Here is a 27,024-nt window from a genome sequence, read left to right as displayed (position 1 = left end):
TCACTAGAACTAAAGTTTCTATGCACAGGAATTACCCCTGGAAGGAAGTGGGGACAAAAATGGAACCTCATAGGTGGTTGAAGCTTTTGTGGTATTCTAGTATATTGAGTCAAGAAAAGTTCATCCTGTCCCAAGTAGAGAGTGGTAAAAGCTTCGCAGAGAGATGCCGAGTGCACTCGGGTTCTGTGACTGTGACATGCAGGTGCTAATGGCTCCATGTGTTCTGGGGACATTAGGCATGAACAGTGTATCAGGAGAGCTTTGGCTCAGAGCCACATGGTATCAAGGCTTCTTGAAAGTCTTGGAAACAGCCTGTGAATTATTCCTCCCACTTCCCAGCACTTGTAAAAAAGTCATGGAAAACAAATTAGGCCTACACTTCTTATAACTATAAATGCTATTGTTTTCAAGTTGTAGCATTATTAATGTGGAAAATGCTCAGCTGCCCTCAAGGAGTCCACATAGTCACAAAGCAGTTGTAGTTTACCCCCAACATCTGTTGATGCACAAGTCTACTCCAAAGCCATCAAGAAAAAAAATACATACACACAGTATCTATTTTATATATACACACACACACACATTTGACTATGTAAGAGATAATACGATAATCCTCTTACATACCACTCTTTATCTTATTTCACATAACTTCAGCACTGTGACTGACTCTTATGTATTCAGTGTAAAATGAGGTATGTATAGTTAGCAGCATTTTATATTCCATAGTGCATGGACACTCCTATCAGATTACTAAATGCATTCTTTTGTTCAAGGACTTCACATTCTGGAAAGACACTTCGGTTTCACTTAAAAAAATCAATTTAAGAAAAGCTACATACCGTTCTATTTAGTGTGTTAATTGTCTCACGCAGTGTAGCTTCACTGAGGGCTGTCCTTCTAGAGAGTACTTCTTCATGTTTACAGCTGTACCTCCAGGTGACATCAACAACCTCAAGCACAAGTTGAAGAAGAAAATAAAACAAACCAGAAATTCCCATATATCTTGCTTCATTTAAAGAGGCTAGCTAATCAAAGTATGGTTTTCTATAATTCTGGAAATCACACTAAGATGGAATATATCACACACTTGCCTCAGGGCAAGCTTGTTTATTATTAACATCATTACTCCTACCTCATCTTTGGAGAATGCAATTATGTAGGAGAGCTTCTTTCCCCACCCAGACTCATAAAGAAGAGGTTTATCACAGACATTTTCGCAGGGATCACAGTGAAGCCATCTTTTCTGAGATGAAGAATACACTTCAGTCCACACATGATCTATATAACAAAGGTCAAGAATAAACAATGAATTATAAGGATAGATCCTTTCTTCTAATATTGTAGAATATTGTAACTTTTCCTGATTTATTAAATGAAGGAACAGGTGAAAGAACATGTTTTCTGTTCATCTACATTCAGGAAAGTTACCAGAGCTTTCTCTTTCTATCTTAGGATCATAGTCCCTTAGATTCAACTAAAGGTTGTACCATTCTGAAGTCAATCATCTAACCTTACTTGCAGAACTTACTTTTCATCTCATTAGGCAAGACAGGAAATTGAATTTATATTGTCTTTGTTAGCTGAACTGCATAACTCTATATGCTGCCTGATGACTAATATAATCTAAGAACCATAAAATATGTAACCTCATTTTGCATAGGTTTGTATTAACATTACAATATTCTAGAACACTGATACCTGTGCAGTCCCAGACGTATCTAGCCTCAAAACCTACAGCTCTGCAACACAGTGTAAAACAGTTAGCCCACTCGCCACAGCGTCCACGTCTGGTTTCCAGCAGTTTTTCGGGGTTGTTATACCTACAGTAGAAAAACAAAACCAAACCAGAATAATTGAAAATGCATTTCACCTTTCAAAATCTTTAGATCATGACTGTCCTTGTCATGATTTGAACAGATTTCAGTGCCATTCAGTCCACAGAAGATAATGGAAATGATTGCTGTACTGCACAAAACAAGGGCAAGCAGAATGCCACTTTTACTTTGACTCACATGACTCCATCACATGTTTATAGCAGGACTAAAATGAACCTGGTTTTTTTCAGTTTTCAAAATTGACTTAGACTTCTGCATTGGGTTTGCATGGCAAGGTTTTGGTAGCAGGAGTGCTACAGGGGTGGCTTCTGTGAGAAGCTGCTAGAAGCTTCCCCTATGTCTGACAGAGCCAATGCCAGCCGGCTCCAAGACGGACCCACTGCTGGCCAAGACCAAGCCAATCAGTGACAGTGGTAGCGCCCCTGGGAGAACAGATTTAAGAAGGGGAAAAAAAAGTTGCTGTGGGCACAGAAAATACAGCCAGAGACAGAAGTGAGAACATGTAAGAGAAACAACACTGCAGAGACCCAGGTTCAGTGAAGAAGGAGTGGGAGGAGGTGCTCCAGGCACCAGAGCAGAGATTTCCCTGCAGCCTCTGGGGAAGATCATGGTGAGGCAGGCTGTCCCCCTGAAGCCCAGGGAGGTCCACGGTGGAGCAGATATCCACCTGCAGCCCATGGAGGGCCCCACGCCAGAGCAGGTGGATGCCTGAAGGAGACTGTGACCCCGTGGGAAGCCCACACTGGAGCAGGTTCCTGGCAGGACCTGTGGACCCGTGGAGAGAGAAGCCCACACTGGAGCAGGTTTTCTGGCAGGACTTGTGACCCCGTGGGGGACCCACGCTGGAGCAGTGTGCTCCTGAAGGACTGCACGCCATGGAAGGGACACACGCTGGAGCAGTTTGTGAAGGACTGCAGCCCAGGGGAAGGACCCACGTTGGAGAAGTTCGTGGAGGACTGTCTCCTGTGGGAGGGACCCCACACTGGAGCAGGGGAAGAGTGTGATGAGTCCTCCCCCTGAGGAGGAAGGAGCGGCAGAGACAATGTGTAATGGAGTGACCACAACCCCCATTCCCCATCCCCCTGTGCTGCCGGAAGGGAGGAGGTAGACAATTCAGGAGTGAAGCTCTGCCTGGGAAGAAAGGAGGGGTGGGCAGAAGGTGTTCTAAGATTTGGTTTTATTTCTCATTACCCTACTCTGATTGATTGGCAATAAATTAAGTTAATTTTCCCCAAGTCGAGTCTGTTTTGCTGATGAGTCTGATGGATGATGGTAATTGGTTGAGTGATCTCTTCCTGTCCTTATCTCGACCCATGAGGCTTTTGGTGTATTTTCTCTCCCCAGTCCAGTTGAGGGGGGGAGTGATAGAGAAGCTGCGTGGTGCTTAGTTGCTGGCTGGGGTTAAACCATGACAACTTCAACTTAAAATATGATTTTTGTACGTTGCTGCTTTTGATAGTTAGCAAAAATATCAAAAACCTGGATATTTTCTCTTTTGCTATAGACTCAGCAAAAGATGTGGATTACCCTTTGTGATTTCTCATAGAAGCTAAAGTTTTCCCTGAAATAACAAAAACCTACCTACATACTATGCCAATATTAACGTATTTTATTTAGAAGTTGTACTTTACCAAATTAACAGTAAAAAAAAAAAAAAGAAGAAAATCAGACAAGTATTCAGAACAAGGCCACATAAAAGAAAGCAATATATTGGTTTTAAAAATCTCTAATCTTATAGAGCAATTGCTGGTTCATCAACCATCCTATCATGTTACTTAAAATGGCTTCGCTAATCTTTCAACCAACAACTTATCACTTTTTCACAAAACATACAAATGCAAAGCTGTTTCTTGAAAGACAAGAAAAAGGACAAGCAAATCTTTGTGTGCTCACCTTGGGAATCTATTACAGAACTGACACTGGTTGCAGTAATGATTTTCCACTCGTCTGACATTCCACCTTAGATCATCATCAGTAGGCAATAAGTAGTCACTTTTAGACTCTGTCTGCCCACCACACTTGCTGCAAGGAAGATTATTTACCCAATGAAAAAAGTCATTCTTAAACCAGTCCAACAGCTCCAACAATAAGAAGTCCTCTTCATTCACATTTGCACCTGTAAAATTTACACAACACACAATTAGGTCAAATGGAAAAATAATTTAGTTGAACTTTCCAGTATCTACATAAACCACCATCCCCAGGCCTTTATTGTATTTTAGAAGTCTCATTATAAAAAAGCTTCATATGTTACTTAAGCACACACAAGAAAGAAAATCTAAATTCTCAAAACTGAATAACATCAAACTGCATATGCAAAGAACAAAAAACTGCTCCCCTAAACACTACAGCTAGAGCGAGAATAAGAAATTGCTCAGAAAAACAAGTTAAATATACAGTGAAGCCCCGTGAAGCTCCTCATGCCCCTCATATTCTTCCAGGGCTTCAGAAGAGAGTGTTAATGCTTTTTCTGCTCCTGTTTCCAGCAGAGAAGAAACAGTCCAGGAGGTTCCTGGAGCATGTGGAAGATAACTTCCTGACACAGCTGCTGAGTGAACCAACTGGGGAAGGCGCCCTGCTGGACCTGTTGTTTGCAAACAGAGAAGGCCTTGTGGGTGATGTGATGGTTGGAGACCGTCTTGGGCACAGTGATCACGAAATGATAGGTTTTGATTCTTGGAGAAGTAAGGAGTGGGAGTCAGCAGAACTGCTACCTCGGACTTCCAGAGGGCAGACTTTGGCCTGTTTAGGAGACTGGTTGACAGAGTCCCTGGGGAGGCGGTCCTGAAGGGCAAAGGAGTCCAGAAAGGCTGGACATTCTTCAAGAAGGAAATCTTAAAGGTGCAGGAGCAGGCCGTCCCCGTGTGCCGAAAGACCAGCCGGCGGGGAGGAAGACTGGCCTGGCTGAACAGAGAGCTTTGGCTGGAACTCAGGAAAAAAAAAAGGAGAGTTTATGACCTTTGGAAGAAGGGGCAGGCAACTCAGGAGGACTACAAGGATGTCATGAGGTTATGCAGGGAGAAAATTAGAAGGGCCAAAGCCCAACTTGAACTTAATCTGCCTACTGCAGTAAAAGACAATAAAAAAATATTTCTATAAATACATTAGTAACAAAAGGAGGGCTAAGGAGAATCTCCATCCTTTATTAGATGCAGGGGGAAACACAGTGACAAAGGATGAGGAAAAGGCTGAGGTACTTAATGCCTTCTTTGCCTCAGTCTTTAACAGTAAGACCAGGTGTTCTCCAGGTACCTAGCCCCCAGAGCTGGAAGACAGGGACCAGGAGCAGAATGAAGCCCTTATAATCTAAGGGGAAATTATTAGCAATCTACTATACCACTTAGACACACACAAGACTATAGAGCCAGATGGGATCCACCCAAGGGTACTGAAGGAGCAGGTGGAAGTGCTCACCAAGCTACTTTCAATCATTCAGTAGCAGTCCTGGCTAACTGGGGAGGTCCCAGTTGACTGGAGGTTAGCAAATGTGATGCCCATCTACAAGAAGGGCTGGAAGGAGGATCCAGGAAACTACAGGCCTGTCAGTCTGACCTCAGTGCCAGGGAAGGTTATGGAGCAGATCATCTTGAGTGCCATCACACAACACATCCAGGACAACCAGGTGATCGGGTCCAGTCAGCACAGGTTTATGAAAGGCAGGTCCTGCTTGACTAACCTGATCTCCTTCTATGACAAGGTGACCTGCTTAGTGGATGAGGGAAAGGCTGTGGATGTTGTTTACATGGACTTCAGTAAAGCCTTTGACACCATTTCCCACCATTTCCCGCAGCATTCTCCTGGAGAAACTGGCTGCTCATGGCTTGGACAGGTGTGCTGTTCACTGGGCAAAAGACTGGCTGGGTAGCCAGGCCCAAAGAGTTGCGGTGAATGGAGTTAAAGCCAGTTGGTGGCTGTCCACAAGTGGTGTTCCCCAGGGCTCAGTACTGGGGCCAGTTCTGGTTAATATCTTTATTAATGATCTGGACAAGTGGATCAAGGGCACCCTCAGTAACTTTGCAGACAACACTAAGTTGGGTGGGAGTGTTGATCTGCTTGAGGGCAGAAAGCCTCTACAGAGGGATCTGGACAGACTGGATCGATGGGCCAAGGCCAGCTGTATGAGGTTCAACAAGGCCAAGTGCCGGGTCCTGCAGTTGTGTCACAACAACCCCATGCAATGCTACAGGCTTGGGGAAGAGCGGCTGCAAAGCTGCCTGGCAGAAAGGGACCTGGGGGTGTTGGTCAACAGATGCCTGAATGTGAGCCAGCAGTGTGCCCAGGTGGCCAAGAGGGCCAAAAGCATCCTGGCTTGTATCAGAAATAGCGTGGACAGCAGGTCTAGGGAAGTGGTTGTCCCCCTGTACTCGACACTGGTGAGGTCGCCCCTTGAATACCATGCTCAGTTTTGGGCCCCTCACTGCAAGAAAGACATCGGGGTGCTCGAGCGTGTCCAGAGAAGGGCAACCAAGTTGGTGAGGGGCCTGGAGCACAAGCCTTATGAGGAGCAGTTGAGGGAATGGGGATTGTTCAGCCTGGAGAAAAGGAAGGTCGGGGGAGACCTTATCACTCTCTACAACTACCTGAAAGGAGGTTGTAGCGAGGTGGGTGTCAGTTTCTTCTCCCACGTAAGAAGCGATAGGACATGAGGAAATGGCCTCAAGTTGTGGCAGGGGAGGTTTAGATTGGATATTAGGAAAAATTTCTTCACAGAAAGGGTTGTCAAGCATTGGAACGGGCTGCCCAGGGAAGCAGCTGAGTCACCATCCTTGGAGATATTTAAAAGACAGGTAGATGTGGCACTTAGGGACATAGTTTACTGGTGGACTGGGCAGTGTCAGGTTTACATTTGGACTCAATGATCTTAAAAGTCTTTTCCAACCTAAACAATTCTATGATTCTATGAATAATCTTTTCCTATTCTTAGCTATTAAACTAGGGATAACAATTGCTTTGATTTCATAATCGCAAAGAACCAGACACTGGTAGCAGTCTAGACAGCCAGGTGTAATACAAACATACTTTCTACAAACACAGCTTAATTATGGTAGAACATACACATATTCCATGTGAACAAGTTGAGTTTGTTTATAAATTCAGCAAATGAACACCTTTGTCAGCTTCCCCAAGATAGACACAGGATGTCTTTATTTCTCTACTCTAGCAGATTTCATCACTCTAGACCACCATATTCTTCTGGACCATATTCCTGTGTTCACAACAGGTGTTAGAATCTACTCACACACTGTTACTGTTCCACCACCTGGAAATAACCCCACTTTACCTAAATAAAAAAATTAAAAATCCAGTCTTCCAAAAGTGATCCACCCCTCCTAACTCCTTACAGTCTTTAAATGTATATTGTGCTCCAATGCCCAGAGAGATACTCTTCCTTCTCAGATTCATAGACATTCAAATAAGTCCTCCTATTAACTCCATCACCTAGGCCACACTTCAATCATAGATATTAATACCTCGTTATTTTATGTACTACAGTTTGCTTGTAGTCACAGTGTGGACAGGTCTAATGACTATGAAGATATAAAAATAATTTATAAAAATGCAGTTTAAAGGAAGTTGCACCAAATTTGTGCACCAGCTCCTTTTTCAGGATGGTGAAGAAAAGCTAGGTAAGATGTGTGTTTTACTTATTTAAGCTCAATTCACATCTTCCTCTGAAGCTGTAGTTGTCTTTGGTACCAAAGACTCCGGGGGGGCCCTAACTCTATTAAACAGATTGCCAAGACTATGAAGCACATGAGAAAAGATGATCTGTTAATCACTGCAAGAAAACCTGACTTTTGATTGCAGTAAAATTTCCATTTTTAATTATTATATGTGAAAAAACACTTTTACTGAAACTGTCAGACAAGGTGTTATTGCTTACAAAATGGATATGCTTGTATATTCAAACTTTCTGCTAAATACTGAACAAGAAGATTTTGAGCACAAGCCATATTCTCTTTTCCTGGATGACAACATACAAACCAGAACCCATGCCTGAAAATATGACTGCTCTCATATGAATATTCTTGTCTTGGTTTGTAAAATGAATCCTTCATGAAAACATTGCATGGAAAGAATGACAAACGTGATTTATTTGAACAGAAAACAGTTGGCTGTGACACGTAGCTATTTTTGACTGCACAATCCATCTTTCTAATGGAAAGTAGTAAAGGGAAACAGTAAAAAAAAAAAAAAAAAAAAAAAAAAAGTCTACACTTCTAACCAAATGACCGTAATCTTCCTAGCCTTTATGAGCCAAAAATACCTATTATGCATTGTAAGGGAAGTCCTAAAAACAAGCGTCCCCCAGCACTAAGCAGTTACTTCCACAGGTGACAGTCTTAATACAGCGATACAGATAAACCAAATAAGCTGAAAGGGTCAATTACCTGTACATCTCATACACAGTCTATTCCCAAAGGAACATTTCTATAAAGCTCTTTAAAAATGCTTTCAAACTGTCACAATCCAAAACAGTGCAGATCCATCCCTTCCCCTTTATTGTATCTAAATTAAGGTCTGGAAGCCATTTTGAATAGATCAGCTTGATGGCTTGGGAAGCACCACCTGGAAACACCACCCTCCTCCTTCCTTCCCCTTTTTAATAATGTGCACAGCAGAATTAGAGCAGTCTCAGAGGTATTTTCTATTTATTTTCCTTTTTAAAGGAATTTAAACAGTTTTCATTTATTACTGCTAAGTCTCTTTTACCCATTGCATTGTCCTATGCTGCTGAATGAGAATGCTTTGTACTTGTCTTCCTACTTCACAGTATAGCTTTATAAAGAGAAAAACTACTAAGAAAATCCAGTGTCAAAAAGTTCCCTAATGCCAAAGGCACAATTCCATATTAGTGTGTGGTTGTATAAGACATCACAAAGTCATTTATAAAAATTATGAGAAAAGCTTATTTTTGGTTTGCAAATTAACAGCACTCCCATCAAGTTAGCAGAATTGCTTCAAACAGTCTTCTACAAAAGATTCACAGTAAAAATGATTTTTTGTTTAAATACGGTCTTGGAAGCATATATTTTTTTAATATTTACCTCATACAAGTAAGATTTCACTATATTGCTGAAACAAATCTAGAACTCACTTGAAAATAGAAAGAGCCATTTTTAACTGACAAAGACTTTGTACATTCAAAACAAATTTGCATTTACGAAGAAAATATAAATTTTAGCCACTAATGCCACAAATATTTATGCCTATATTTCACTTCTAGCTCCAAGAGGATGGCATGTGAACAACACCATTTATTTAAGCATTAGCAAGAAAGGCGATTCTTTGTATCGAGTTGTGTCTTGGAAAGGTCTGGTGCAAAATCTCACCAATAATATCACTTTAAAAAGAGAATGAGCACTTGAAATTTTATTCTGAATTTTGCATTGTAGTACATATGGGAAAACTGCACTCTGACAATTTTAAAACAATGACTACTCAAACAAGAAGCTTGCCTCCTCTTGTTGTAGCTACTTCACTCTGGATGCAAGGAATATAACAGTATGTACTCAGCCCATTTGTTTCCCTAGCATTGTTTACTACTAATTCAGAAATTAAGAGTTCAAAATTTCTATGTGAAAGCAATAAAGGATGGATGACAAAATGAAATAAAAAAAAAAAAAAACAGAAATGAGGGGAGAGAAGAGTAGAAAATTTGAAAATTAGGAAGAAGGTAATTGTAATTTACAGACAGCATTTGGAACCCGCAGATATATGACCAAATCCACACACCCAGAGCACAGTAGATATATGCATCAACCAGATGTTTGAAAGAATATTTCTAGTTTCATACACTTTATAACTTGGTAGCATTACCTTTGTCCAGTCTTGTAGCTTGTGCTAGCTTTTTCTGAGCCTTCCCTTTCAATTGCTGGAGGGGAATTGAAGCTAGTGCTTTCTGCTGAATAGAAGGATTCTCATACATCAACACAAGATGCTCAAATTTTGTCTGAATTGTTTTCAAGATATTTGCAGCCTGCAAAAGGATTTTCAGTCAAAAGATGATTTATGACACCTTAAACCAGAAGAACCAAGCTCTCCTATTTTAGCTTGTCAATCACAATTCTATACTTATTACATCATACATTTCTTTGTAGGTGAAATGTTTATTTGTAAAGATATCAATAAAAATTGCAGACACCACCACCCAAATTGTAAAGCCAGCCTTGTAATCTTGGAGCATTCTGAATGGTGTCCTGAGTGAAAAGCATACTGATTCAGGGAGAAGAGAAAACACATCTCTGATAGCAAAGTTTTTGACTTACTTCTGCCCCCACTTCTTTTGGACACCTTTTACCTGAAATCCACAAAAGAACCTGTAATTCATTCCATTTCCTGGACACTGCTGTGCCAGTTCGCAGAACTCTATTATTGATGAACACTGCTTTCCTATTTCTTATTCATAAATGCTGCTTGTCTATTTCTACTTCCTTCTCTCACAGATCAGCTCTGATACAGTTTTGAATACATAGCCCTGTGACCATATACTGAACAGTGTTATTTCACTAGAAATCAAACATAAGAACTAGGCTTCTTCAGTCAGTTATCCTAAGTGTCACTTAGTGGCAACTACATATTGCACCCAATGAAGTACACCCGTATCTACTAAAATAAATAGCTAAAGTTAATAGTAGTGGAGCTAGTAGCTCAGCAAACTACTTACTCCCATTTAAAGGGGGACAACACAGAAAGTGAAATGGGATTTTAAAATTGAGAGTTTGCCACATTTTGGGGGGAAGCCTGCAGTACGGCTAAACTACCTTTTCTCTACTGCTAGATCATGCTTCAGTCTTTAGCCTTGCTAACTACCATGTTTGTTTCATCAAAAATCCATACTTTCCTGAGATGCTAGCAGCAAATGCAACCTAATACACAGATGTGAGAACTCCTCAGAAGATAACTTCTTTCAAAGGAGCATTTAAATTAGGAGCAATCATTTTCATGCTGGACAGTACTACAGGACCAGTCCTTACTTTTCATAACTGCTGAAACGGGACAGAACTGGTTTCACTCTTCCTGGAGCTCGTCAGCTGTAGGTAACTGGTTTAACATCATAAATCCAATTGTGTTCAGATTCACTTTAACGCAAGTTGAAAGAACTGAAATAAGGGAAGTTAGGGACTGCCAATGGCTTATAGATATTCATGTTCTGTCAGCTTCCAGAAAGAGTGTTCAGAGATACTGCTCAGCACAGCAGAAACTCTCCCAGATTCTTTGACAATTCAGTTTTCCCACGGCCAAACACCATCAGTGTTACAGAAGTGCTTAACTGGTTTCATGGAAGCCACTGTATACCAATGAAGTCTTATGCAAACATCTAGATGTGTGGTGAACTTCACTGCAAATCTAACTTTGGATACCTCTTTCCTCCTATAATCACTATGTCATCCAGGAAGGCATCAGAAAGCATCCACCAGAATAATGACTAGCCAGAGCTTTCCTTTTTCTGAGTCTCAAGAACGCCTTATGTTAAGAAACACAGAAGAACCACAGATGAGGCAAAATAATGATGAGTAATGTCCCTAGAACAGTGCCATTTAGGAATATTCCTGTGCTGTCTCAAGTAATCCACTTTTCCCTGTGCTTACTAGGACTCCCATGAACCACAGGTTTAACACATAGGCAAGAAATAAAAACGCCTGCACTACAAAAACCACTCTAAATCTCTCTGACATCTGACAGCCGCACATACAACAATAATACAACTATCCCTCTGCAGTATACTCACTGAAAAACAAAACACCTACTGCTGTGCAAGCAAAATGGCCAAGTCATAGCCAGAAGGTATTTTATGGACTTCCTTCCAGACTATACAGACAAAATTCAATGGCTCAGAGAGCTATCAGTCTAATTCCCTGAAGAGATCAGCTGAAATAAAGCATTCTAATAGAGTGCCAACACTGCATTAGCAATGCCTTTAAATTGTAGTAAGTTTGGTCCCACCACCTATGTTGAATCTCAAGAAGCATGGAAAAATAATAGTTGCAGAGAAATGGATCCACAACTCTGATGGCTAGCATAAGACAGGGCCAAATAACTACAAATGAGAAGGATTAACCTCAGAATACATCAAGTGTCAATTTGAAATCTGCAACATTTTTCTCATTCAAGATCAACACAACTTTTAGAGCATTCAGTACTGACCAGTACTGCAGCAAGTCACTCTAGAGGTTTCCTAATTCACTTCCAACCACTATTGCAGAAGTGGCTGAAACCATAAAACCCAACAAGCAGACCAAAAAAAAAATATTTTTTTTTTTCCAAATAAACCCAGCCAGTCTATTTTAAAGGCAACTACTGCCATACTAACATAATTAGATAAAATGGCTCAATATTCAGACGACTACAACAGCTCCTTTTCCGAGGGACATTATGGGTGATGATGGGTCACCGAGTGCCCCCTTTCCCCAAAAGCTACCACTTCAATCTATGCTTTGCCATTTATCTTCCACTGATCTTGGGCAGGTGTTGGAAAGAAATATTATGTCATAGTTTGGCATCCAACAATATACTGATAATATCATTTAAAAGAGACAAACTCTATTTAGGGATGTATGAGAAAAAAGCTTTTAGAAGGCTTCATCTTACACCAGCTTTTAAGACCGAAGTGACACTGGTTCTAGGGGGAAAAACTCTTCAGAAAAAAGTTAAACCAAAGCATCCTTCAAACCTTCTATCAAAAGGCATAACTTCCTTTTTCAAAGTTGTATAAGGTGTTAAGAGTCTTCTCCCATCAGGCCAGGTAATGTCAGATGAAAGGACTCTGCCTCTCTGTCTTGATGGGGAACTTCACCTCAACCTCTTGGACAAAGGAAACACAGCCTACGTAACTACAGATTTGTCCTTGCCTGGCTAAATTCCTGTCACTCACAACAGTCATGTGAAAAAAGAAAGCCCTCACAGGCTACACAGAGGTCATAATGCATTAACTGAGACACCAATGATTATAAAGATTACAGTTATGCTCCTGTTCTTTTGCTGGCTCTCAAATATCAAACACAGTATACAGTCCTAGTCTTAGCTTCCCCCACAATTTTGTTCCTCCACCTTGTTGTTCTCTTCCAATACAAATCAGCTTTTTTATTTCCACAACACCCTGATCAATAAAACATTTATGGACATCTTCAACAAAATCTCTTGCTAATATTCTATTTATGGCATGTTTCATGTTGAAGTTGCATAGAGACTGAAGAAAACTCTCAAAAACTTCACAAACAATTGGGAAAAAAAAAATTCCTCTAGTCCAACCTCCTGCTCAAAGCAGGGTTAGCTATGAGGTCAGACCAAATTGCTCTGGGCTTTATCCAGTCAGGTCTTGAAAATGCCCACATTTGAAGACTACACAGACTCTCTGAGCAACCTGTCCCAACAGTTAACTCTTCTTCAATCTTTATATCCAAGATTAGTGTGCCTATGAAGTTTTCAGGTTATAATTACCATTTCAGGAGGTTGCACAAGTGATGTTTCTGGTTGCTGATGGGCAGGTGCAAGAACAGAGTCAGCAGGTCTTGAAGGCTGATGTGCAACTGTCTCAGTGCTGGTCACAGTTTCAGAGGATCCTGATCTGTGGATTTCATTTGACTCATTCAGTTTGCTATTCCTCTCTCCAGCAATTAAGTCTCTGATTTTACATAGCTGCTCAATCGAAGCTTCCTTAGGGAAAACCAGATGAGTTTCTCCCTGAAATTTAGACAAATTAATTCAGCAGTTAATGCAGGTCTAAGCTAGTCAGCGGTTTGTATCTATTGCTAACAGCTATCTCATTTAGTCGAAGTTAGCACACTAAGGCTTGGCACGATTCAGCCTTCAGATTAGGTCCCTCACAGCAGAAGCTATTAGATCAAGAACCTACAGTCAGTCTAGAGAACAAGGGCTCATAATAACATGCTTTTATTAGTAACTTATTTTGCAGAGACACACATGGACAACGCAGTTATGGTTGGGCAGAGAAAGCAACAACAGAAACGAACAACAAATGCTCAGTTCTCACAGCACAGCAGTGAAACGCTAGGCAACACAGGAGGATACCCTATGTTGGAGGAAGAAGCCCCTAGAATGGCATCTGCTGGTAATTCTCTTCTATACTGATATCTTTTAGGTTTTGTGAGTTTTCAGATGGGAAATATTCTTATTTAGACCTGTACACACCACGATTTCCGGGTTCCTATTTTTGATTGCAACACGATTGCTAGTAGCATAACAGAAGATCAGTAATTATGACAGAAGCAAAGTATCAGTGCACTTAACATGAAGAAATAGGTTACCAAAAACATGAATATCCTGAAAAATTCATAGTTTAAGAGTTTCAGTTTCTACTGCTGCAGCACTTCTATTTATTAAACTGAGTAATTTGTTTATCCACAGTAACCTTAGGTCACCTAACGTTGCAGACGCAGTGCTTCACTTTAACACCTACAATCACCACAAAACTAAATGGAACATACCAACCCAGCAGCGTCCTCATTTTTTAATTGAAAAAGTTGGCTTAGCGAACAGAGACAAAAGGAACAATTTTAGTTATTGCAGTTGAAGAGAAGTTTGTGAGCTTTAGCCTCAGTTGACACAATAACCATAAGACTGAGCCCACATGCTCTTAAAGATCTGACAGAAGTGGGAGTAGCTCTTTATAACATGTTTAAAATGACTATGTTATTACTGCTTGAGTGCTTCACTAGCTACCTTGACTACCTCTTGGCCAAAACACATCATTAGAAGTCATCTCCTGAGCACCAGCATGAGAATAAATCCACAGACCATTTCTTCCTCTGCAGTCACCATTTATTTCAGCATACTTTTTTTTTTTTAAATTAGGACAACTACACTAAATAACTTCACCAGAAGAGAAGGCAGAGGCCTCATGACAGCTGGACCTAAATAACATAATGTATGTACCCATACAGAAGTGTGGTATAACATAGACAAATTAAAGCAAAGCTAGAGCAAGAGCTTTGCACCATTAAACAAGAGTTGTTTTTTCACCCCGGCTCTCCTGTAATTACAAAGGCTGCTTCTAGCTTAACAAGCTTTGGCAGTTTAAGTTCCACCAAGACAGGGACCATGTCAGGACACAAATCTTCAAAATACATCTTTTTGACTGCAACAGAATCAAGATTCACTCAAGACTATTTTAGGATACAGTTTCATAACTGTTTTAAATGGGTAAAAGTCCCACCCTCCCACTACTTCAATAGTCTGTTGCCCTCCACTGCTGTCATGACAACACTAGTACTTGTGCAGCTGCACTGTGAATTGACTGAAAATTATTTCTTTGGGTGGGGGTGGGTTAATTTTTAATCAGATCAGCTTACCTTATCTAACTGACCATGGGGCCACATAAGGCCTACTGACGGTAGGAACAAGCAGCAGAAGAGCAGGACTTTATTTTTCCCCCTCTTCCAAATGACGGTTTGAACACACAGATTTACAGTATGGAAACTACTGTCTGATGGTGCAGTCTGACATCCACCTAATAGTGGGCTGCTACTCAGAGAAGGGGTTTTCACCCCATTTCCCACCATTTCCTTTGTGCCAGCATAGATATGTATCTGACCGTTAAGCAAAGTAGTAGTGCACCTGAACAGCAGAAAGCCAGTCTTATCACAGATCAGGTTAGCTCTAGCTCCACCAGATTTCTGAATTAGCCTCATCTAAATTTTCCTGTTAGTTAACTGCAGGTGTCTGCAAACCAGGACTGAAAGACAATAGCAATTGGCTTAAAACCTAGTGCCTCGCAACTGGGAAAGCAGAAAAAAAATTCCAATTTTAAATTTTAGCGTGTAAACTGATGAAGACACCAGAAATTACTAAATTATACTCACCTCTTGAAACCCCATCTCAAATAAACATTCAACAGCTCCTCTGACAGGCACCAGCCTCGTGGAAAATGCTGGATTTCCAATCCGAATTAATCTATATTTTTCTTCATAAGGATTCCTGAAGAAATTGGAAGTTTTAATTATGTTTGCAAATTAAGTGAACACTTAAAAGCTGGGTAACTGCACTAAGCAGCATTAGTCATTCATGAGAGATTTTTTAAAAGTTTAGTTTCATTCACACCATGTAGGCAGAATGTGAAGCCTACCTAAAACTTTGACTTAATTCATGTCCTTCTGCATTTAACTTTTGAGAATTACAAACTGGTTCTAAATTTTAGTTTGCAACCTAAGTCCATAAATACATGTTCTGCAGTCCTAGCCAGCAGGGCTTAGTCTGCAGTGACACTTATAGACAGCTTCACGTCCCCCTCCACCTGGTAGCATTCTAATTGAACTCCTCAGCTGGATGCCAGATGGTTTTATGCCCACTACAGAAGCTACCCTAAACTTCCTGGTACGTGGGTGAAACTACTGTGGTGTCTTTACCTCTTGAAGGGCCACCCCTCAGTTCCCCTTTCGCCTCTTCCTTTAAAAGGAGTCAGCCCAGGACCCACTGTTCTCTGTCACACATCACAGTTTTTGCAAGTGGTTGACAAACCAGATATAGACAGGGAGGGGCTGCTCACACATCTTGAGTTGCCTGAAGACATCAAGGTCAATCATACATACTGGTGTGTATGTATACCCTACAGAGACACCTCGCAAAAATTCAGCTATAATTAACCCTTGATACTGATCTTACCGAGTCAGAAGAGAAAGGCAACAGAAAAATCAAGTTACTATTTCAGCATTACTTGTTATGCATCCACTAGTTTTCAGCTGCTTAAATGCTTGCAGAATCAGGGCCAATGCAGGCTTTTATGTTTAACACAAAAAACAAGCCCTCAAAACAAACCAACCAGCAATAAAGAAAGAAACAAAAACCCAAGCCACCACACACTTATAAGTAATCTTATTTTTAAATAACGACAAGAAGAAGCGAGACGTTTTTCAACTTCACTGTTACGTAACAAAATTGAATCATATGGCTCGTCTCGGAGATGGTCCGTCTGCAAGCCCAGAAATAAACTGCCGCCTGCGAGAGTTTTGTGATAAATTGCTTCTGAAGCGGCATTAGCGACCCGACAGGAATTACCAAGCTCACAAGCGGACTCTGTTTTCTTAAGGACGCGCCCGTCAACACGCCGGGCGCGCCACGCCGCTGCCGCCCGACCTCTGCCCGCCGTGCCCACTGACCCCTTCGGCACCCACGCACACTCGAGACCAGCGAGTCACGGCCGGGAACCGGGCGCTGGCCGTACGGGGGGACAGCCGAGCCCCTCGGACCCTCACCCCACCGCCCGCGGCGGGGCAGAGGCACCGGCCGCCGCCGCTGCCGCCCTCAGGGCCGTTTTCGGGACACGGCGGCGAAAAGCCCCGCCGGCTGCTCCCCACGAGAGGGGCAGGCGAAGCGCGGACGCCACGGGGGCTGAAGCGGCAGGCCCCTCACAGCCGCCGCGCGGAGGCGGGCGAGCGGCCGGGACGGCCAGTCGCCCTGCGGCAACGCCCGCCGCCCGGCCGCCGGCCCGCGCACCGAGCCCGACCCGGCCGCGAAAGGGCGGCCACCCAGGGCGCCTCCCGCCGCGCCCCGCTCACCGGAGGATGTTGTCGGCGTAGGTGAGGAGCAGCCGCGAAGCCTCCAGGAAGACCTCCCGCCCGTTCTGGCAAAGCTCGTTCACGGCGGGGGAGCCCGCGGAGGAGGAGGGGCGCACGGCAGCCGCCATCGCGCCGCCCGGGCACGCGCCCCATGCCCCAGCCGGGGAGCGCCGCCAGTACCCTGCGCTGCGCCGGGAGCGCGCGGCAGCACGCATGCGCAGTGGGAGCGGTGAGGTCACTGCCCTCAGTCCCCGCTCCCGCGTCCGCCGGGCGGGGCGGCGGAGGCCCGCGGAGGCCCGGAGTGCGTGGGGCGCGGGGGTCCGGCCTTCCCCGGCTGCCTGCCCTGCCCCGGCTGAAGTCGGCGATGTTACAGGAGCTGCTGAACTACTTTGTCCTGACGATTTGAATGACGTTGCAATCGATATCCGGACCCGCTTGGGCAGGGCAGTGGGGCCTCCCGGTCACCCGGGGCCCTCGGGAGCCCCCGTGGTAGGCGGTGATGTTACCGAGGGGTATAAATCCCCTTTCATACCGTCCGAGCGTGCTTGCGGCCTCCGCTGGCGCCCCGCGTTCGGCCTCACCCGGGCTGCCAGGGTGGGAAGGTTGCTGCAGCTGCTCGCCCCCGCCTTGCCGCCTCGTCCAGCCCTACCCAAAGCCTGTCCACATGGAAGAAAAAAACACCCTACTTTCTGTCTCTGCTTTTCCTAGTCGTCTGGTTTGTGCTATTAGTGGAAGAACTGCGATGAAGCATCTCAGACAAAAAGGTCTGTGGGGCTTTGCTTTCTAAAGAATGCAAGATTTTAAAAGTTCCAAGTACAAGAGGTCTGCAAAATTCAGGCTGGCTTGTGGTTATTAGTTGACATTATGCTCTAGCTCTGCTGTCTGCTTCTGACAGGTCACTCTGCTTAGCTTCCGTGATTTTTTAAGGTGGTACTTAACCCTTACAAGAGCTGAGATTTAACCCAAGGGAATTCACTTTTGCTGAGATCACTGTTATTATTCCTACTAGCATAGTTTAAAAGTCACTAATTCAGCCCTCAAAATCATGGAATTGGTAGCAAAGTAATAAAATTTTAATTTAAGATAATGCCATGTTCCTTGGCTGCTGCTTCAGCTTTTAACTTCCTTCCCATGCTTTTCATATAGGCGTGTGACTGTTAATGTTGGCTGCCCTCTCAAATTTAAAGATTAACTATATTGCTGTACGTGTAACATACGTACATGATGCATGTAAGTATACCATTTGTAAATAATGCTTTGGAAGTGGTCATAGGAAAGGGGTGTGAAAAATGAGAAAACCAAGTACGAACTTCCAACAAATGACTAACACCTTAAATGTCCAAGGAATGTTATTTCTAAAGGGAAATTAAATACAGACTTTTCACTTAGAAAAAAAACCAAAACACCAAACTTACACAAATGTTTATTTTTTCTTTATTAAATATTGCATTTCCCTCCTTTTTGGCATCTGGGTTTTTTTTTTTTTTCTTTTTCCTGCAGTAAGTGCTTCGAGTCTTTGTTGATGAGACTTTGGCACATGTTTTATGCTCTGCCGTGATAGCTCTTGGACTTGATGTATTTTAGCTATGGTGCCACTGTCTTTCTTAAGTAAAAACTTAATTGTTCCTACATGTCATCTCAGGCATAGCTAGCAGCTTGGTCTCAGTTCAGATCATGCACTACATCTGCAAGCAGCAGCCATAACAAATGGTTTATTTTTGTGTATTGGTGCTGTTGGCATATTTGTACATGTACTTTCAAGACACTCATGTAAAGTCAGTGATCAACTTGTCTTTGTTTAACTCTGTCTTCTCTACCAGCATTTCAGCACCCATGTGGAAGAGCACACTTTCATGGAGTCATAGAATCGTTTGGGCTGGAAAAGACCTTTAAGATCATCAAGTCCAACCGTTAATCTAGCACTGCCAAGGCCACCACTAAACCATGTCCCTAAGCACCACATCTATATGTCTTTTAAATACCTCCAGGGACGGTGACTCAACCACTTCCCTGGGCAGCCTATTCCAATGCTTGACAACCCTTTTTGGTGAAGAAATTTTTCCTAATATCCAACCTAAACCTCCCCTGCTGCAACTTGAGGCCATTTCCTCTCACTATTGCTTGTTACTTGGGAGAAGAGACCAACAACCACCTTGCTACAACCTCCTTTCAGGTAGCTGTAGAGAGCGATAAGGTCTCCCCTCAGCCTCCTTTTCTCCAGACTAAACAATCCCCGTTCCCTCAACCACTCCTCGTAAGACTTGTGCTCCAGGCCCCTCACCAGCTTGGTTGCCCTTCTCTGGACACGCTCGAGCACCCCGATGTCTTTCTTGCAGTGAGGGGCCCAAAACTGAGCATGGTATTCGAGGTGCGGCCTCACCAGTGCCGAGTACAGGGGGACGATCGCTTCCCTAGACCTGCTGTCCACGCTATTTCTGATACAAGCCAGGATGCTTTTGGCCCTCTTGGCCACCTGGGCACACGGCCAGCTCACATTCAGGCATCTGTCGACCAACACCCCCAGGTCCTTTTCCGCCAGGAATGTGACAGCAAAGCTGGCAGCTGGTTAAGGATGGGGGATCTGATGGATGCAGACAGCAGAAGAGGAATCAGATGAGGATTCGGACTAGAGCAAGGGAACAAAGTGTAGGCAGGAAAACTGTGCTAAGGAATTAGTTGTGGTGGAATACAAAATGGGCCTGGAAGAGACTGCAAGGTCCTGAAGAGCTCCTCATGCACGTCTGCGTGAGAGCCTTGAATTACATGGTTATGCACCGTTTGCTGCCGGAGTTTTCACAGTTCCTACCAGCTCAGTGCTGAAATGTGCTGCAGTACGCATGCAGCATTCAGGAAACCGATGGGAAACGACAAGGTTTCCCTCACGACCTTAGCGTCACCCTCTTGCGTATTATTCCACTAAGACCGTGTGTTCGCTTGGGCGTTTTTAGTCTTTTTTACTCTTCCTTTGCATGTTTTAAATGCGTGATTTGGGGGCGGGGAGAGTGGTGTGATTTCCTTGTCTTTTCCGGGTCTCAGGGCTACTTACGCGGGCGCGCTCTGCGCTGGGCCGGGCCCCGCCGCGCCGCCGCCGCCCTCCTCCGCCCGCCGGGAGCGGGAAGCGCCGCCGGGCCGCGCAGTCCACCGCCGCGTCACCGATTCGCTCGCGCGGCTCCTCACCAATCGTGACATCGGGGATCGGCTACAAAGCCGTCGCGTGCCCGCCCCCCCCCCCCCCCGCCTTCCGAGTGGTGCGGCCCCGCGCCGTCGGAACAGGAGAAGCAGGCAGAGCCAACCATCGCGGAGCGGGGGGTGGGGGGATCGCGGCCGGCGGAGGTACCGCTGAGGGCTAGGACGGAGGGAGGCGGGGGCTTCGCCGGCCCCTGCGGGAGCGGGAGGGCTCCCCCCCGCCGGCGGGGCGGCGGGAGAGGCTGCCCCTACCGGAGCCGGGCGGGGCGGCAATGGCGGCGCCGGGCGGGGCCGAAAGCTGGGGTGGTGCAGGCGGGTCCCGTGGCGTCAGGGTTTAGCTCCTGGTGTAAACGTTAAAAGCAGTGAATGCCCTTTAAACACCCTGTGACGTCCGATAGCTCTTGTTCCCGGGGAGGAATTACCCCCTCCCCACCGCTTGTTTTTCTCTTCGGCGCCCACAGTAGGTATGGTGGCCTTGCTTGGGTCAGACAAGGCCTCCTAATTATTTTACACCGGTTGACGGTGTTTTATTAAAAGCTGTATGTGGCTGTTGGGCATGTGCTGCTTTAAAGATCTCTGCAATTATTTTATATATATTGCCCTTTTCTATAAAATCCGGGCTAACTGGCTTAAGAAATTAAAATGACAAATCTGGGTCAGGATTTAAAGCAGTCTCCTTTAAAAAACCCGTTTGCATTAGTAAATGCTATTTTTAGTTTTTTATTTTTCAATATCACCGCTGCGTACTTGTGTTGCCACGGGAAGGAGCAGGTCCGTGTGTTTTAGCAGGAGCGCGTGAGCCCGGAGGCCCCGCGCGGTCCCCGTACAGCTCCCTGAGCCTTACCAAAGGCTTGGCAATGCCACGGTGCCCTTCTTGTGAGGCGAAAAGCAGGCGACCGGTTGAAGCGTGTGTCATAGGTGTTGACGGAGCTGTGCTGCAGCCTCCGCCCTGCGCCGGCGTGCCGGGTGCGTGCTGTCAAACCAGCTCCCGACCCGGCGGTGGCCGAGGCGAGGTAGAGGGGCACCGGCGCAGTTACTGCTTGGCATGGTCCTCTTGTCCTGCCCAAAGTACTTGTGCTCAGCAGCGGCCTTCCGCCATCACTTGACACTCCTCACGATACGTGGGGTCTGGCGGTGTTACCTTCAATGGAGGTGGTGTTGCGGTACGTCTTGCTCAAATGCACTTGAGGTGCTGTCCTCTGACAGTCGAAACACCCCAAGGCTGATAAAGGGTAGGTGGAGGTAGAAGGATGAGCAGCCTTGTCCAAGATATGCAATTGCCTTGCTGGCAGGAACCAGGAAGAGTTTCTTGACTCCTTCTGTTCTGAGTTTTGTAGACCATTCTGCCTGACATAAAGGTCGAGATGATGACATACTTAACATGATAATGGTAGGACGTACACTTTCAGGTGAACACACACTTTCTCCCTTAGAAGAATGAAGCTGTTAATGCTTGTTGTTGATATCTCCAGCCAGCTGGTAGTTAAAGCCCTGAGGGGCGTTTTGCAGCAAAACCGGAGAGTCCCTCAAAACCTGAGAGTCTCTCGCAGTCCACAGTGGTGCGAACTCGTATTCATTAGCAGCTTAAGCTAGAAGAGCCCACTAGAGGCATTCACAAAGTGAATGTGTTTCTATGCCCTGTCTGCCATAACACATGCTATTCCTGATTACAGACGCAGAAAATTGCAGGGTTGAAAATAGGCTTTCATGTAAAAAGCAGGTTATTAATTTAGGGTACTTGGAATGTTTTTCACATTGGCAGCTTTACTGTTGTGTTTGTGTCTTTTTTTTTTTTTCCCCGCTAGTTACAGGAACGTGCTTGAAGTGATTGATTTCCACCATGTTCTCACAGTGCTCGCAGGATCTATTAACAATGGCAAATCTTCATCTCCGGGGTCTCAATTTAAATCTGCATTTACGAAACCACAGAAGAGCTTTCAGCAAGTCACTGCCTGCATGTCGAAGGAAAGTAGTTGTTACAGGTATTGGCTTAGTGTCCCCTCTTGGTGTGGGGACTCAGTTTGTGTGGAAGCGCCTTCTCCAAGGAGACAGTGGGATTGCATCGCTAGACGGGGAAGAATATGCAGGTGTCCCATGTAAAGTGGCTGCTTGTGTGCCAAGGGGAAACAAGGAGGGTCAGTTCAGTGAAGAAAGCTTTGTGTCAAAGTCAGAGATCAAATCCATGAGTTCTGCCACTGTGATGGCCATCGGTGCAGCAGAGCTAGCAATGAAGGACTCTGGCTGGTCTCCCCAGTCTGAACAGGATCGCTTAAGTGCCGGTGTGGCAATTGGGATGGGAATGGTTCCACTGGAAGAGATTTCTGATACAGCTGCTTTATTTAAAACAAAGGGTTATAACAAGGTCAGCCCGTTCTTTGTCCCAAAGATTTTAGTCAATATGGCAGCAGGCCAGATCAGCATTAAATACCAACTGAAAGGGCCGAATCATGCTGTGTCAACTGCTTGTACCACAGGCGCACATGCTGTTGGAGACTCCTTTAGATTTATCGCCGCTGGTGATGCTGATGTCATGTTGGCTGGAGGGACTGAGGCTTGCATTAGTCCTTTGTCCTTGGCTGGATTTGCAAGAGCTCGGGCCCTCAGCACGAGTTTTAACTCAAGCCCTAAAATGGCATGTCGACCGTTTGATTCGCAGAGAGAAGGGTTTGTAATGGGAGAGGGTGCTGCTGTGCTGATCTTGGAAGAGTATGAACACGCTGTACAAAGAGGTGCTAGGATCTATGCAGAAGTTTTAGGTTATGGACTTTCTGGTGATGCTTGCCACATAACAGCACCTAATCCAGAGGGAGATGGTGCATTCAGGTAAGAGCTATATGTTGGTTATGATGGCTGTTTCATATGTTAATTATAGTGGGTGTATGTGTTTCTGTTACTGTATGCTTTTCCTAGAGAAATTCAGTTCAATCTTGAATTAATATTCCAAAAGCCTGAAAACTTAATCTGAAAAATGAAAGCAATTCTGGTAAGGTTTGCCCCAATTTTTTTTTTTTAATACCAAGGTGAAGGCCAGTTCTTGCTAGAATCAGCCTTTTTGCATAGTTATGAAAACTTTCTGTAGGTGAAAATATTTTTGCGTTCGGTGCCTACAGCTGTTCACACAAATAAGTCTCAATGGAAACCTCTTTTTTAAGATTTTTGTGGTATGATAGAACCTTTTCACATTCTCCATCACCCTTTGTCCACAGAGAACAGAGACCCCACTGCAAAAGCAGGTCATGTCATTTGTTGTGGTCTGAAAGGGGAATAGCATTCCTAAAGAAATCCCAAGTGATGAAAGCTGTAGAGCACTTGGAGGATCTGGTTTGTTAGAATAATTACTGTACATGTAATTAGCATTAATCGTGGCTATTCTTATTTAGAAAAGACTTCCAGTTCTTCATAGGGGAAGTATTTAGATCAAACACCGGTGCTACAGTCATGTTTAAATACTTCATTCTGATGCAGCTAAGCGAGTTGGTGGAGGGGCGTAGCAGAAATCCACTTTAGTAATGTTTAGTGAGATGGTAAAGCTTCCTCATTGTTAATCTTATCAAAACCAGTTCACAAGTAGATGATATTCATCTAGTCTTTATCATTGACCTAATTAAATTGTCAGCTAAATTGCATGTGTAAGTATATGTACTGTTAGTGAGCTTTTTGTAGGCTGAATACTATTGCTGACATTGGGATCTTTAGTAAAGATTTAGTTTCCATTTTTCTGAATGTATGTGAATATTTAATAACAAAATTCAATGTATCACTGCACAAATAGATCAAACTTCTGCATTGTATTGTAAAGCTGTGTTTGCATCTTTATTGGATTATCAGATTTTTCAAGAAGTGTAATATATCAGATTTCCCTTCTATGCTATTGGACTCGTATTTAATTGTTCTGCAGGCTTAGGTGTGAGTTGAGTAATCAGGAGTGTCTTATCTCAGATTTTCAGACTTGTTTACCCTTGAGATGATATGGCAATATATTGTAACAGAATTTTTGTATATTTTATGATTGCAGTAGCATATAAATTAAATTCACAGTGGGAAGTAGTTGAACGTTAATCTTCGTATCTCCAAAATGTTGAGCCTTTCCACCCCTGAGATGAGATAATACATTTTAATACAGTCTTCAAACCAATATTTCGTTACTGCAGTGGTGTATGGATTAAATCTGAAATGTATACGCTTCTCTTTTCTGTAGGGATTTTATTTGCCATGTCAAAAAAATTCAGGGGAATATATTTTTTGTCATCTTCCAATAACTACTTCAGTTGGAGACTAAGACATATGTTGGAATAAACCTGCATGAAAGAAGAGGCAAGGCCAGGCTCAGAAGCGTGGATATAAAGTGTGTTCTACACAATTAATCTGTTATCTCCTTAAGTAAATATGTTCCTTGCAGCTGACGTATTTAACTAAATTAAGGTATCTGTTTACCTCACAGTTGATCAGTAATCTTTTTTGCCTCAGTGTTGGCTTACTATGTAGTGATAGTGAGCATCAGTGGCCTCCAACCTAAGCTGAGCTGGATGCTTCTGAGGGTAGGAGGCTGTACTGGAGATAGTTAAATTTGTCCAGCAGCCTGTGCTATCTTTTTTTTGAGCTTCTTTTTTATTTACTTATTTTTCATAAATTTCAGAAGAGTCAGTGGTCCTTTGCTCTGAGATACTTCCTTAAGCTGTATGTATAAGGAGAGATGTCTAATTCATCCCCTTCTTTCTGTGGGAAATCTGTGAGAAAATCACAGTATGGAGCTGTATGGATCTTTCTGTGGTTTTCATAAAAGAGCATGTTTTATAGAGGCAGTCACAGTCCACAGGTAGTCAGGAGTCAGCATGGAACATACAGTGTCAGAGTAGAAGAGTGTGACTTTCAGTAAATTTCACTTTATATATAAGAATTTGTGCTATCTCCTTGCTGTTGCAGGGGCAAGGACAACTTCTAGCCTCTAGAAAGCATGAAAAAGAAGCTCATGAAGAGGATGACTGCAGAATTTTTCTTTCATTTCCCAATATTTTTATTTGATAGAGCAATTTTTATTCCTAATTCCCTAATACTGTAAATATGAGGGAAAATAAAATATAAAAACTAGGGAATCTTCTTTTCATTTACAATGGGAAGGGGATTTCTTCAACCTTTGTAGTGAATGTTACATTAATGTGTTGCTACACTAGAGAAACAGAGGAGATCTAAATTTTTGTAATAATTTCAGGTAGTTATTTCTTTCTCAAATGTTTTCAAATTTTGCATTGAAAAGGGTCCTTGATATATTAATGTAGTCTGTAGAGATTGTTTGTTATATCTTCTTTCTTTCTCTTCGTATTTTTCCCAGCTGTGGAATTTTTAGCAGCGAGTCTGATTTTATAGTGGGTCTCAGCACTACTGTCTTTCTTGAGTGGCTAAATGTAGATGCTATTGTGTTTAGTTAGATGAATCCATCTCTTGTCATTTACATCTCTGGTAAAGTATGTCATGCAGATTTTCACATTTGATAAACACTTTAAAACACCCTGTACTTTTGCTTTTGGTTTGTACATGTGTATTAGTGACAAAAATACAATGGGAAATTCAGCATTCTGCCTTTTTTTTTTTTTCCTTAGGTGTATGTCTGCAGCGATAAAAGATTCTGGGATCAAACCTGAAGACATAACATATGTCAATGCACATGCAACTTCTACCCCTCTAGGAGATGCTGCTGAGAATCAAGCAATCAAGAGACTTTTTAAAGATCACTCATGTAATATTGCAGTTTCCTCAACAAAAGGAGCAACAGGACATCTCTTAGGGGCTGCAGGAGCTATTGAAGCAGCTTTCACAGCACTGTCCTGTTACCATGGGATTTTGCCACCTACTCTAAACTTAGAGAAAACAGAGGCAGAGTTTGATCTCAACTACGTCCCGTTAACGGCTCAGGAGTGGAAAACTGAAAAACGGCGTATAGCACTCACAAATTCATTTGGCTTTGGTGGTACTAATGCAACTTTGTGCTTTGCAAGTGTTTAACTTACGCTGTGCATGTTATGAAAAAAAGGCACTGACAATGATTTTCTGTACTGCCACCCTTGGTGTGTACTATGATCTTTTCTCAGCTTTGAGAATTGCTCTCTTGATCTGCAAGAACTTTATTCACCCGAACATTTACATCAGTAATTCTTTTAGAAAGAGGGAACATCTTTTACTCATTTTAGTAAAAATAAATAAAAGACCTATCCTTTGTGTGGTAAAGAAGTTTTTGTTCTTGACTAGAAGAGAAGACATTGATCATTCTGTGTTTTTACTTCATTAGAATAGATTTTTCATATGCATGCGGGACAGAAATTGCTTGGAAACATTTATGCAAAAGGAAGGCTGGCTAACAAGTTATGGCTCCGTAGTCATGACTTGATGACTTACTGTGTGATGATACAAGGTTTATGACTGAGCTTCCCTTTGTCATGCGTTCCGTTTATAATTCTGCCTTTTTCCTCATCGTAAATTGTTTCAAATATCAT

The 27,024-nt window shown here is 43.3% G+C and overlaps 2 protein-coding genes across 12 annotated transcripts in view; one reads left to right on the top strand and one right to left on the bottom strand.

The window, feature by feature from the left end:
• Window positions 1-17,580, bottom strand: part of NGLY1 (N-glycanase 1) — a 31,334-nt gene extending 13,754 nt beyond the window's left edge. The window contains exons 1-8 of one of the 3 annotated variants that reach the window (XM_030007638.1): window positions 17,351-17,580; window positions 15,659-15,773; window positions 13,278-13,520; window positions 9,657-9,816; window positions 3,729-3,951; window positions 1,699-1,820; window positions 1,133-1,278; window positions 840-950 (exon numbers count right to left, since the gene is read on the bottom strand). In XM_030007638.1, the coding sequence (XP_029863498.1) occupies window positions 840-950; window positions 1,133-1,278; window positions 1,699-1,820; window positions 3,729-3,951; window positions 9,657-9,816; window positions 13,278-13,520; window positions 15,659-15,773; window positions 17,351-17,565 (1,335 nt within the window). In that variant the 5' untranslated portion in view covers window positions 17,566-17,580. Of the gene's footprint in view, window positions 1-839; window positions 951-1,132; window positions 1,279-1,698; window positions 1,821-3,728; window positions 3,952-9,656; window positions 9,817-13,277; window positions 13,521-15,658; window positions 15,774-16,201; window positions 16,402-17,350 lie in introns of those variants that run through there. The other 2 variants (XM_041122138.1, XM_041122137.1) reach the window with 2 other exon arrangements.
• Window positions 17,581-17,604: 24 nt separating this feature from the next.
• On the top strand, window positions 17,605-26,742 carry OXSM (3-oxoacyl-ACP synthase, mitochondrial). Of its 9 annotated transcripts, none has more exons than XM_030007642.2 (3): window positions 17,605-18,114; window positions 22,342-23,359; window positions 26,134-26,742. In XM_030007642.2, the coding sequence occupies exons 2-3, from the start codon at window positions 22,377-22,379 to the stop codon at window positions 26,534-26,536; spliced, it is 1,386 nt and encodes a 461-aa protein (XP_029863502.1). In that variant the 5' UTR covers window positions 17,605-18,114; window positions 22,342-22,376; the 3' UTR covers window positions 26,537-26,742. The 9 variants fall into 9 exon arrangements, with proteins under 9 accessions (XP_029863502.1, XP_029863501.1, XP_029863506.1 ...); XM_030007641.2 differs by lacking the exon at window positions 17,605-18,114 and adding an exon at window positions 20,556-20,683; XM_030007646.2 differs by lacking the exon at window positions 17,605-18,114 and adding an exon at window positions 20,558-20,683 and having other exon boundaries at window positions 22,389-23,359.
• The last annotated feature ends 282 nt before the right edge of the window (window positions 26,743-27,024 follow it).

The sequence above is a fragment of the Aquila chrysaetos genome, chromosome 3 (genome assembly GCF_900496995.4).
Source record: "Aquila chrysaetos chrysaetos chromosome 3, bAquChr1.4, whole genome shotgun sequence".
NCBI classification, from domain to species: domain Eukaryota; kingdom Metazoa; phylum Chordata; class Aves; order Accipitriformes; family Accipitridae; genus Aquila; species Aquila chrysaetos.
Note: the sequence above shows the minus strand (reverse complement) of the source record. Positions and strands in the feature narration are given on the sequence as shown.

Excerpts from the sequence above, each read along its gene's own strand:
- OXSM (XM_030007639.2), top strand. The coding sequence starts at position 21,582 with ATGGTCCTCTTGTCCTGCCCAAAGTACTTGTGCTCAGCAGCGGCCTTC. Across the intron at positions 21,726-22,388 it reads CTTGCTCAAATGCACTTGAG|TGCTCGCAGGATCTATTAAC; the intron begins GTGCTGTCCTCT and ends ATGTTCTCACAG. Across the intron at positions 23,360-26,133 it reads GAGGGAGATGGTGCATTCAG|GTGTATGTCTGCAGCGATAA; the intron begins GTAAGAGCTATA and ends TTTTTTCCTTAG.